The 13,789-nt window shown below is 41.7% G+C and overlaps 1 protein-coding gene across 2 annotated transcripts in view; it reads left to right on the top strand.

The window, feature by feature from the left end:
• The window catches only part of ADAMTSL3 (ADAMTS-like 3), a 418,202-nt gene that overhangs the window by 338,908 nt on the left and 65,505 nt on the right, over positions 1-13,789 (top strand). For both annotated transcript variants that reach the window (XM_011953860.1, XM_011953859.1), the window contains exon 20: positions 4,548-4,701. In XM_011953860.1, coding sequence (XP_011809250.1) covers positions 4,548-4,701 — 154 coding nt within the window. The remainder of the gene's footprint in view (positions 1-4,547; positions 4,702-13,789) is intronic.

The following is a 13,789-nucleotide window of genomic DNA, read 5'->3' as shown; positions in this document are numbered from 1 at the left end:
AAGGCAGAAATAAATAAGTTATTTGAAACCAATAAGAACAAAGACACAATGTACCAGAATCTCTGGGACACAGCTAAAGCAGTGTTTAGAGGGAAGTTTATGGCACTAAATGCCTATAGGAGAAAGCAGAAAAGATCTAAAATCAACACCCTAACATGACAATTAAAAGAACTAAAGAAGCAAGAGCAAACAAATTCAAAAGCTAGCAGAAGACAAGAAATAATTAAGATCAGAGCAGAACTTAGAGAGATAGAGACATGAAAAACTCTTCAAAAAATCAATGAATCCTGGAGCTGGTTTTTTGAAAAGATTTGCAAATCTAGCCAGACCAATGAAGAAGAAAAGAGAACAACCAAATAGACACAATAAAAAATGATAAAGGGGATATCACCATTGATCCCATAGAAATACAAAACTATCATCAGAGAATACTATAAACACCTCTATGCAAATAAGCTAGAAAATTTAGAAGAAATGGATAAATTCCTGGACACATACACCCTCCCAAGACAACCAGGAAGAAGTCAGATTCCTGAATAGACCAATAACAAGTTCTGAAATTGAGACAGTAATTAATAGCCTACAAACCACAAAAAGCCCAGGACCAGACAGATTCATAGCCAAATTCCACCAGAGGTACAAAGAGGAGCTGGTACCATTCCTTCTGAAACTATTCCAAACAATAGAAAAAGAGGGACTCCTCCCTAACTCATTTTATGAGGCCAGCATCATCCTGATACCAAAACCTGGCAGAAACACAACAACAAAGAAAGAAAATTTCAGGCCAATATCCCTGACGAACATTGATGTGAGAATCTTCAATAAAATACTGGCAAATTGAATCCAGCAGCACATCAAAAAGATTATCCACCACAATCAAGTGAGCTTCATCCCTGGGATGCAAGGTTGGTTCAACATAAGCAAATCAATAAACATAATACCTTGCATAAACGGAGCCAATGACAAAAACCACATGATTATCTCAATAGATGCAGAAAAGGCCTTTGATAAAATTCAACACCCCTTCATGCTAAAAACTCTCAATAAACTAGGTATTGATGAAATGTATCTCAAAATAATAAGAGCTATTTATGACAAACCCACAGCCAGTATCATACTGAATGGGCAAAAGCTGGAAGCATTCCCTTTGAAAACCAGCACAAGACAAGGATGCCCTCTGTCACCAGTCCTATTCAACATAGTATTGGAAATTCTGACCAGGGCAACCAGGCAAGAGAAAGTAATAAAGTGTATTCAAATAGGAAGAGAGGAAGTCAAATTGTCTCTGTTTGCAGGTGACATGATTGTATATTTAGAAAACCCCATCATCTCAGCCCAAAATCTCCTTACACTGATAAGCCACTTCAGCAAAGTCTCAGGATACAAAATCAATGTGCAAAAATCACAAAAATCACAAGCATTTCTATACACCAATAATAGACAAAGAGAGAGCCAAATCATGAGTGAACTCACATTCACAATTGCTACAAAGAGAATAAAGTACCTAGGAATACAACTTACAAGGATGTGAAGGACTTCTTCAAGGAGAACTACAAACCACTGCTCTAGGAAATAAGAGACGACACAAACAAATGGAAAAACATTCTATGCTCATGGATAGGAAGAATCAATATAGTGAAAATGGCCATACTGCCCAGAGTAATTTATAAATTCAATGGTATCTCCATCAAACTACCTTTGACTTTCTTCACAGAATTAGAGAAAACTACTTTAAAGTTCATATGAAACCAAGAAAGAGCCTGTGTAGCCAAGACAATCCTAAGCAGAAAGAACAAAGCTGGAGGCATCATGCTACCTGACTTCAAACTATACTACAAGGCTACCGTAACCAGAACAGCATGGTACTAGTACCAAAACAGAGAGATAGACCAATGGAACAGAACAGAGATCAGAATCAGAAATCATGCCACACATCTACAATCACCTTTGACAAACATGACAGAAACAAGCAATGGGGAAAGGATTCCCTATTTAATAAATGGTATTGGGAAAACTGGCTATCCATATGCAGAAAACTGAAACTGGACCCCTTCCTTATACCTTACACAAAAATTAACTTAAAATGTATTAAAGACTTAAACATAAGACCTAAAACCATAAAAGCCCTATAAGAAAAACTAGGCAGGGCCATTCAGGATGTACTCATGGGCAAAGACTTCATGACTAAAATACCAAAAGCAATGGCAACAAAAGCCCAAATTGACAAATGGGATCTATTTAAACTAAAGAGCTTCTACACAGCAAAAGAAACTATCATCAGACTAACAGGCAACCTACAGAATGGGAGAAAATGTTTGTAACCTATCCATCTGACAAAGGGCTAATATCCAGAATTTACAAGGAATTTAAACAAATTTACGAGAAAAAAAAAAAAAACAACCCCATCAAAAAGTGGGCAAAGGATATGAACAGATAGTTCTCAAAAGGAGACATTTATGCAGCCAACAAACATACAAAAAAAAGCTCACCATCACTGGTCATTAGAGGAAAGCAAATCAAAACCACAATGAGATACCATCTCATGCCAATTAGAATGGCGATCATTAAAAAACCAGGAAATAACAGATGCTGGAGAGGATATGGAGAAATAGGAATGCTTTTATACTGTTGGTGGGAGTATAAATTAGTTCAACCATTGTGGAAGACTGTGTGGCAATTCCTCAAGGATCTAGAACCAGAAACACCATTTGACCCAGCAATGCCATTACTGAGTATATACCCAAAGGATTAGAAATCATTCTACTGTAATGACGCATGCACACATATGTTTATTGCAGCACTGTTCACAATAGCAAAGACTTGGAACCAACCCAAATGCTCATCAATAATAGACTGGATAAAGAAAATGTGGAATACCATGGAATATTATGCAGCCATAAAAAAGGATGAGTTCACGTCCTTTTCAGGGACATGGATGAAACTGGGAGACCATCATTGTCGGCAAACTAACACAGGAACAGAAAACCAGAAACCACTCATTCTCACTCATAAGTGGGAGTTGAACAATGAGAACACATGGACACAGGAAGGGGAACATCACACACTGGGGCCTGTCAGGGGGTGGGGGGCTAGGGGAGGGGTAGCATTAGAAGAAATACCTAATGTAGATGACAGGTTGATGAGTGCAGCAAACCACCATGGCACATGTGTACCTATATAACAAACCTGCACGTTCTACACATGTATCCCAGAACTTAAAGTATAATAATTTTAAAAAGGCCAGGCACGGTGTCTCACACCTGTAATCCCAGCACTTTGGGAGGCCGAGGTGGGTGGATCACGAGGTCAGGAGTTTGAGACTAGCCTGGCCAAGATGATGAAACCCCGTCTCTACTAAAAATACAAAAAGTAGCCAGGTGCAGTGGCGAGCGCCTATAATCCCAACTACTTGGGAGGCTGAGGCAGGAGAATCACTTGAGTCCGGGAGGCAGAGGTTGCAGTGAGCTGAGATCATGCCACTGCACTCTAGCCTGGGTGACAGCAAGAATCCATCTCAAAAAACAAGTAAACAAACAATGGACATGCCCATAGGCAGATGAATGGATAAAGAAAATATGGTACTGTATATACATACAATGAAATATTTTACAGCCTTAAAAATGTAGGAAACCCTGCCATTTGTTGCAAGATGGATGAACCTAGAGGACATTATGCTAAGTGAAATAAGCCAGTTAGGGAAAAAGAAATGTTGCATGATTCCATTACATAAGGTATCTAAAATTGTCAAACTCATAGAAGCAGAGAATACAATAGTGGTTTCCCCAGACTGGGGGAATGGGGAAAATGGGGAGTTGTTAAATGGTTATAAAGTTTCAATTATACTAGCTGAATAAGTTCTAGAGATCTGCGGTAAAACATAGTTAACAATAGGTAGTGTGAAATTCAAAATACATTAAGAAGGTAAATCTTATGTGAAGTGTTCTAATCATAAATAAAACAGGCAACAAAAAACAAAAGGGAACTTTGGTAAGTGTTAGATATGTCTGTTACTCTGATTGTGGTAATGGTATCATGGTGTTTGCATTAAGCCCAGACCCATCACATTGTACACATTAGACATGTATATATCAATTACACCTCAATAAAACTATTAAAAGGGTCAAATTTTAAAAATGAAAATAAAAAATAAAATCAAAATCATTTTACTGTATGAATGAATGGCTAAAAAATAAATTAGATATTAATTGCAATGCCAAAAAAACTCACAGTAATAAATTACTGGAAATTACTTACTATCTCCAAAAGAAAGAGTGAGATGGAGGGAGGGGGAGGGCGGTAGACAGGACATGACTGAAGGAAAAAGAGAAAGAAGGAAAGAAAGAAAGAGAAGGGAGGGTAGGGAAGGGGAGGAGAGGAGGAAGAAACTCTCCATGACTTAAAAGATCTTCAAGCCTAGGAAATGGCTTTCTTCTTGGCACATCTGTACTGAAAATTTCCTCTTGTTTCACCCTTGGAGACTTTGCTGTTGTTGGCTGGGTCTGCCTGCTCACGCTCCATTTGACTCTGTTGCACAACTCTCATTTCAGTGTTCTGTCAGTTGTGGTGTTGGAATCCAGAGAAGAAAGCAGGTGTGTCAAAGGCTGACAGCCAAAGGCCGGCGCGTCCCCCTCAGTGAGATGATGTGCAGGGATCTACCAGGGCTCCCTCTTGTAAGATCTTGCCAGATGCCTGAGTGCAGTAGTAAGTATGCGGCATCCGCACTTCACCAAGATATGCTGATTCTGTTCATTTTGTCCCGATGTATTTATTTTCCATATGTCAACAGATTTCTAATCTGTGGGTAAGGCAGCTCAGGCTGAACTCAGTGTTGTTTTCGGCAGTGATCAGTAGAACGTGGAAGACCAAGATACAGTTCTAAGAAAAGTCTGTTTTAAGAAATGTCTCCCCACTTAACAAATGCATTTTTTAGGCTTCCTCACTTGGATTTATGTCCTCCACTTCACCATAATTCCTTCTGCTTAGAGTTCAGGAGTGTTCCTTGCAGAAGTTAAGCCGAAATACCTCCTGGTTCACTTTGCTAGGAATGCATTTGGACTTAATTAAAAGTAGAAGAGCTATGTATTTTTAAGCATTCAACTATTTTTTCTGGTGTATAATCTAAAATCGGCAAGGATAAAACATGAAATAACTTTGATTTAAAAACGGCAGTTTGTACACCTCAATTAATTATGAATAATAAGCTTACTATAAAGAGTTCATATTGTGGCTTCATTATAGTCAAAGCTAATATGCATGTAGCATTCATCTGTATTTTCAGTGTACATAATAGAATGTGTGTTTACACATAAATATGTATGTTTCATATAAGAGTTATGTGGGCCGGATGCAGTGGCTCATGCCTGTAATCCCAGCACTTTGAGAGGCCGAGGTGGGTGGATCACGAGGTCAGGAGATCGAGACCATCGATCATGGTGAAAACCCGTCTCTACTAAAAATACAAAAAATTAGCTGGGCATTGTGGCACACGCCTGTAGTATTAGCTACTTGGGAGGCTGAGGCGGGAGAATTGCTTGAACCCAGGAGGTGGAGGTTGCAGTGAGCTGAGATCATGCCAGTGCACTCCAGCTTAGGCAACAGAGTTTGAGACTCTGTCTAAAAAAAATAAAAAGAAAAGAAAAGAAAAGAGAAAGAAAGAAAAAAGAGTTATGTGTTAAAACATGTAAGTGGAGGCCTGTCGTGACAGCAATTGAAAAGCAGGCAGCAGAGTGGTGGTGAGGAAGTTGATAAGGGAGGCAGGGAACAGGCATAGCGGAAATAACAGCTTTGGAGTTCATTTACCACTTTTTCACTATCTTTAATTACTCACCTGTAAAATAACATTCATTATCTCAGTTACCCACCTGAACTTTTGGTAAGGAAAAAAATTAAAAATGAATGATTCTTATTTTAATGCTCCTTAGGAGAGGAAAACATATATATAGGTTCAATTTATTGAACAAATTGAACTTCAAAAACTTCAATTTACCAACAACTTTCCTGGAGAAACTCACAAAACAAAATAAGAAAAATAATTAAGTTTTTTTTTTTTTAAGTAGTGACATTTACTGAGCAATTGCTATGTGGAGTTCTTTGCATGCATTATCTCATTTAGTCCCCTGAACAACATTGTGAAGCAGATACTATCTCCATTTGGAGATGAGAAACCCAAGACATAGAAAAGGCATGAGACTTGCCTAAGGCTCCCTGGCTGCCAGCTGAACCGCTTGACCACAAGTCTGTCTGATTCTTTTACCCATGTTTTTCGCTGCCTCTCTATGCTGATTCATGGACAACATTAACATTTTTTTTTTCCTGAGGAACACATTTCCAAAATCTTAAGAGTCCAAAAACTTGAGATTCCAAGTTATAAGGTCTCCTGGAATTCAGGAGTGTCTGTAGCATATGGCGCACTATCATGCTTTGTTCAAGCTGCCTCTCTTATCTGATTTTTATTAATTGCGGATGGTTACATAACAGTGTGGCTAGACTGTAAAAACTGCCTTAGAGGAGAGTGAAATTAAAGTGATACTGGCAGCTTCCTCTGAATCAATAACAGAATAACATGTGGGAATACATCGTGGTTATTAGGGCATCCAATGTGGTACAAGATGAAATTATAAATTATTATGGCATGCATTGAGGAGCAGAGAAAATTACAAGTTTTAGGGAGAAAGAAAAAACACAAGAAAAAAAGATAGTAATATTTCTTCTTTACTCCACCCCATTCCTGCCTGCCAAACATGTAGGTCATGAAGGTAGACAAGAGACAGGAATGCATGCTCCCAGCACAGCCAATGCACCCTGAGCTGGGCTCCCACTTCACCTATAGCCTGGCCTCACTCCATAATCTTTGATCAGTAGCCCTTGCTTGCTGAAATTTATGTTCTACTTCTACACTTTCACGTAGCATCCTCTTCTTTTCACCATCATATGACAGAGCAAGAGATGAGGTTGGCTTTCTCTTATCCTCTCTACCCATCTGTCTCTGCACCATTTCCCTGCTGTCATCACACATTTAGCATGTAGATTGCCCCATTTCATACCTTCAAAGGTGCCGTGTGCAGACCCTTCAAAACGGTCTTCACCTTTCTTCAGGACACACCACCGCCAGGACCATGATTTCTCTCTGACATTTCCTAACATCCAAGACAACCAATATCTGTGTTGATGACCTTTCTAATACCTGATACCCCAATTTCCCAATCTCATCAATTCTACTGACCCTATCACCTTGGCATAGTAACCCCTTAGACTTCCTCACTACTTGGCACTCAGAATTAGCTTCTTGTTCTGCCTTACCGTCAACTCACTCCTGCTTATTTAGTGCCTCACCATGACCTCTGGTTCTTCCGTATCTCCTTATTATCCCCAGTTTCTGCTCTTGCCCTAAAAACCTTAGCTGGCATTCCTTAGGCCTCCACTTAACCAACTCTATCACCAAATCTTTATACCTTTCATTAACCTCCAGCACTGACCCCTGCTCAGCTTCAATACTGGTATTATTTTTCAAGTGATTTGTTGGTTGATTGGTTGGTTCCCTAGCCTGAGCCACTAGGATTTCCTAAAGAAAATAGTATCACCATGCTAATTTGACATGTTTCATATTTATGCTATTTTAGCTGGACGTTAATGGATTTGTGCCCTATTTTCTAAGAATGCCCTAGAAATTCACCATAGCAACTATTTCCGAACTACTGCACAGACCCATTTCTCTGTCAATGAACTTGTCTTTCATTCCACTAGGAATATCAAGACTACAGTGGCATAATGTCCTTCTGATTTTCCTCTCTGTTTCACCTCAAATCTACCCCCTCTCCTCCTCAGATTAGAAATGTATGGTCTACCCCATCCATGATAAAAGGAGGTCCATAGACAAGAAAATCAGGCCCAGTAGTGCTGTCAACTTTATTTTCGTCCAGGGTTTCAATTCTAGAAAATATGTCCTAATTGGTACCTTGGGTTTAAGTAAAACCCATCCTCTTTGGAGGGGTGATTTTCTTGGCTGTGACCATTTTGGTGTGCAGCAGGTCCAAGTCAGGTGGGAAATATGTCTTCTGCTCCCCCTGTAGGCCAGCGGCACACCCTATAGTCCAATGACACCCACCGCCTGCTTCTCCCTAGACAATCTCTGCACAGTCCCCTTGTTCAAATTATTTCCGTCCCCATATCTAGTGACTGAAGTTCTTCCTGCTCCTGAAGGGTCAACACAAACCCTACCTTCCCCAATAAGCTTTCTCAGTTGCACTTAATGTCTGAAGGGTAATATGACATTATGGTTAAGCTAACTCACCTGAGTTCAAATCCTAGTTCTTCCAGTACCTCATCATGTGACACTGAGCAAGTTATTTAATCTATGTGGGTCTCAGTTTTCTCATCTGTAAAATGAGAATGGTCTTTATACCTACCTCATGGGACCGTTCTGAGAATCATGAATTAATACCTATAAAGTGCTCAGAACCAATGCTCAGAATCACACACTAAAACCTCAAAAATATTGATTATTTTTAAGGTCTTTTTATCTCATTTCTATTATAGGTTTAACATAGGATAAAATGTAACAAGTAAGTTGTGTTGTATATTCTGGCCTATTAGGGTATGAGCTTGTATGGGGTAGGTACATAGCACCTCTGGATGTTCTGTTTTGTCTTTTTCTATATAATCCCCCAACATGTTTATCAGAATGAATTGTACTCATGGACATTCTTTTTAAATATGTCAGATGTGGTTAATTCTCAAAGTGCTGTTAGAAATCTACCTGTCTTGGTTTTCAATCAGGCATCTAAAGAAAACAAGGATAACAGAAATATGTAGTGTTTGATTTTAGATTTTTTAAATTATGACTTTTACGGTTCCTGAGCTTTGGTAAAGAAGAATTTTTATTTTTCCCCAAAGTACTGAGAGCAGGATGGATTAGGGAAGAGGAACCCAGGCATGCCCTATTTTATTGAAATGTCAAGAAAAATATGCCACAGCCCCTTCCCAGGGATATCTCACATCTACTCTCATCTCTCCTGCCTGTGGTCTCCCTCCTTGTACTGGCACACAGCCTGCGTCTTTAGTTTACCAGCTTCCTACACACCTCTTGGACTTTACCATTAGAATATGGTCTCCTCTGCTGTAACTCCTCCTCTAGCTTTGCTAGTTCTGGCTGCTTCCAGTAACACCCATCCCTGCTTGTCATGGCTACAGTTGTAGAAACCCAACCAGGCACAGGCCCACCTCACCAGCACCCTCTTGGGCTGGCGGCACTTTCTGCAGGGTCCCAGGGCATACGTGTTACTTTTTCTTTTTCTCATTTGTTGCCTTAATTCATTCAACAAAGAGAAGGCAGTGGTCAGTGACACTGGGTGGGCAGGGGTCAGGAAGAATTTCACAAAGGAGGAACTCTTGAGCAGACTTCTGAATGACATATCTGTTCAGCAGGCCCACATGTGGGTGGACACAGAGGAATGTGGGGAAAGAGAGCAATGTGGATAAAAGTAGGGGGTGTCAAATCAAGTGGTAAGTTTGGGAGAACTTCAACAAATTCCATAGGACTAGAATATAGGTTCAAGAGAGACCTTGCAAAGTTAACTATAGAGACTCTTGAACTCCATGTGAAGGAGTTAAAATTGTGTCCAAGAAGGAAGTGACTTGGTCAGGTTTGATTTTAGTTCATTTACTCTAAGAGCTGTGTAGATATATTGGGTAAATATGACAGTAAGGCCGGGAGTCTAGTGAAGGGGATATGGCAATATCTTGGTGAGACAGCATGAGAGTAGAAGCAAAGGGGATGAATTCTAACGACGTTTCAGATGTGTCATCTAAATTCCTGATCCCTGATGAGAGTTGGGAGCTATAGGCAGGGACCATGGTGCGTTTGTGAATGTTGAACAGCTAGCTTCGGCAGTAGGGTGGTGAGTGGGGAGAGGTAGCTATCATTTGTTGTGGTCACCTATTTCCATAGTGTAAATACTCCCACCATAGCTGGTTTCCAGCTACCAATGTGTTGTCATTGAATACAGAGTCGGGAATAGTTGCTAGCAGTCTCACTGACTTGTGATCCAGGGAGAGGCAGGGCCAACATGCCACTGGACAGGAAGAAATCTAGATTGGTGGTCTACAGCCATTTTGGCACCAGGGACCAGTTTCATAGAAGACAGTTTTTCCACAGACTGGTCGTGGGGGATGGTTTTGGGATGATTCTAGCACATTACATGTATTGTGTACTTTCTTTATATTATTATTACATTGTAATGTGTAATGAAATAGTTATACAACTCACCATGATGTAGGGTCAGTGAGAGCCCGGAGCTTGTTTTCGTGCAACTAGATGGTCCCATCTGGGGGTGATGAGAGACAGTGACACATTATCAGGCATTAGATTCTCATAAGGATCCCACAACCTAGATCCTTCACATGCACAGTTCACAATAGGGCTCACACTCCTATGAGAATCTAATGCCACCACTCATCTGACAGGAGGTGGAGCTCAGGCAGTAATGGCAGTGATGTGGAACAGCTGTAAATACAGATGAAGCTTAGCTCACTGGCCTCACTCACCTCCTCTGTGAGGCCAGATTCCTAACAGGGGCTTAGGGGGTTGGGGACCCGTGATCTAGATGATTCCCTAGTTTCCCGCCTGAGTAAATTAGCAGAAGTTGATGCCATTAACTTGGGGAATATAAGAAGAGAAGAATAATTGGGATGCGATAGGGTGAGGGGCATATAACGTGTTTAGTTCAGGGGTCCCCAACCCCCAAGCCACGGATGGATACTGGTCTGTAGCCTGTTGGGAACTGAGCTGCACAGTAGGAGGTGAGCAGTGGGCAAGCAGGCATTACTACCTGAGTTCCACCTCCTGTCAGATCAGCAGAGGCATTAGCTTCTAATGGGAACACAAACCCTATTGTGAACTGTGCATGTGAGGGATCTAGGTTGCAGCTCCTTGTGAAAATCTAATGCCTGATGATCTGAGATGGAACAGTTTCATCCTAAAACCATCTAGCCCCCAAACCCTGCCCCCACAACTGGTTTGTGGAAAAACTGTTTTCCTTGAAACCAGTACCTGGTGCCAGAAAGGTTGGGGACTGCTGGTTTAGATTATGATCATTTAAACTTGAGGGACTTGGAAGAGATTTCCAGCAAGAAGTGGACAATTAGGTCTGGAGTTCCAGAAAGAGATCTAGGCTAGACAGATAAACTTGAAGGCATTAACCTAGAGTTGTTAGTTAAAACTACAAAATCATCCAAGGAAAAGCATAGAGCAAGAGAGAAAGTGGCCCTGCATTGGCACCTGAGGGGTAGAAACAGCCAGCTGGGTACCGGCAATGGTGGTCAGAAAGGACCAGAAAAAAAAAAAGGTTAAAAAAAAACTTAGGGAGGAGAGACTTCTTCATGAAGTGAGTGATTAAAGGTGCCGTATGCCCTAAGACAGTCAAGTAAGAATATTGAAGAGAAGGCATTGAATTCGTCACTAGAGGGCCCTTGGTTGTCTTTTCCAAGTAACATTTAGTGTGGTGTTGGGAGCAGAAGCCAGACTGAAATTGGTGGAAGAGTACCACAGAAACAACCTGAATTTACTGTAGGTGGGCCTCCATGGGCCTCAAGGGCCTCCACTGCTCATTTTGGAATCCACCCACAGCATCCCTGGCAGCCTCCTCTTCAGTTCAGAGAAGCCTGAAGAGAATCCAGAGTATTTGCCCAGGTTCTTAGCACAGCTTCAAATGAGCTTGTCAGATCTTTACTCCTATTGGGAGGAGTGGAAACCAGCACAAGTCCAACAGTCATATTCAGGGCTGGTTCCTGAGAGGCCAGGGTTCCAGCAGGGTAATAGGAAGGTTTTGATGCTGTGTCATGGCCAGAGCAAATGCTGCCAAGACCACGCAGAAATATCCAGCCAGATGGCTTGGGGTAGAAAACTAGAGTAAAGGCAGGGCTCAGCAAGCAAGGAGCTGAGACCATGGCCATAGATGGCCTTGGGCACCCGGAACTGGCCTTGACTGGGTGTGGCAGGCTGACACAAAGACCCAGAAAGAGGACTTACAGAAGAAAGCTCATTTCATTTTCTAGAATGTGGCATTTCTCACATCTAGCACAGTGGGAGAGGTGGAGGGATGGGTTGATACTCTCGCACAGCCCAGCAGCCCGTTCAGGAGGGTGCTGCAGTTGGTACCTGGTCACTGTCTGCAGAGTGCATGATGCCCCTGCCTAATCAGGCTTGGCCAGTGTTGCTGTTTTGGAGCATCCCTAGATGAGAGAGGAGGGTCACCCCAAACCAGACCAGTTTCTTGCCCAAGAACTATGTTCGATGATGCCATGCTCCAGGCACTTCTCTCAAGGAACTCACAGGAGCCCCAAGAGAGGAATTGACTCAAACTGTGGAACCTGGCAGCCTGGCAGAGCCTATGAGTTTCGATCTCTAGCTGGAATCCCAGTTTACTCCCCAGGCACATCTGCCAGTCAAATTGCCCCATACCCTAGTGTGAGCAATGGCCAAAACAGAGTTGGGAAAAGGACCAGCTGGGACCACAAGGCCTGCCTTCCAATAAATGGGCATGCAGCCAGAGGGAAAAGCTGGGCTTCTCCTGTGCTTACCCCACCATTTGGGCAGGCTCTTCACCAAGGCTACGCACTGCTCACCACCTGAGGCTTCATGGCCTACCTTAGAAAGGGTCAGAATCTCATCAACTTTAAGCCCCAAGCTCAGCTGAGGGACATGTGGTACCAGTGGACCTGAGCATCATTGGAACCCACTTCCCTGCTGGTCCCGGGGCACCAGGATGCTTTGTGGACCTGATGTTAGTCTCAGGTCATCTACAGCTTGAGCTGTTTAGCCAGATGTTTCCCCATGGGCTTCCGCACCATCCCAGTGAGAGCAAGGACATTCAAGCTTCCACCCCATCTGTAGCAGCCACTGCTACCTTGAAACAGTCGATCTCCACACATTCCTCAGTTGTGTTAATTCAAAAGTTTGACTGAACACAGTTTATGCTCTGCTTGAGAAGAGTGAGTTACAAAGCCATCCATGTGCACATCCATTTTTTCTGTTGTCTACCACTGAAACGCCCATAGCCAGACAGTGGCCACCTGCATCTTTTTAAATAATAATGATAGTTACATAGGTAGGCATACTCTGCCTTGTTACAACAGTAGGCCGCTTCTAAGTGTTCATAACATGCAATCTGATTAGTTAAAATAGAAGCAGGTGAGTAATAAAAAAAGGAGAACAAACAATGTTAATATGTGATCGTATCTTGAATTTTATATTCCTTTTACATGTAGGCACTAATTTGGCTCCAAACTTGCTATAACAGCCATCTTGAAAAAGGCAGCCTTGCCAGTTACATAGTTTAGTATTCATTAGATAGGAAATGAGCTAATTACTCAGAGTACAGTATAATGATTCCTGATGCTAAAACCAGAAAGAAACCCTCCCATGATCCTCTTGCAGAATACACTGGACATTGTGAAGACTGGAATGTGCTCACAGACAACACAGATGCTGCTTCCTATTTTCCCTTCCCTCTTGACCAGCAGCTTCCTATCAAATTGTCTTTCAGTGAAAGAAATTAGGTCAGGAGTGCCTTTCTCTACTGCTTTGGCTTAAATCAGTGGTACATGCTGGGGCAATGGTCCTCAAATTTGGCTGCAGATTTCAGTCAACTGGGGAACTTTAAAAAATTCTGATTCCTTGGCTGTTCCCCATAAGTCAGAATTTCTGGGGATGGGACCCGGGATACTGAGATTAATGAATACTAACAATAACAGGTGATTCTAGCAAATAGCAAAGTTTGAGAGCCATTTTTTT

This window comes from Colobus angolensis, unplaced genomic scaffold, assembly GCF_000951035.1.
Source record: "Colobus angolensis palliatus isolate OR3802 unplaced genomic scaffold, Cang.pa_1.0 Scaffold376, whole genome shotgun sequence".
Lineage (NCBI taxonomy): Eukaryota > Metazoa > Chordata > Mammalia > Primates > Cercopithecidae > Colobus > Colobus angolensis.
This window is presented reverse-complemented; position numbering and strand designations above follow the sequence as displayed.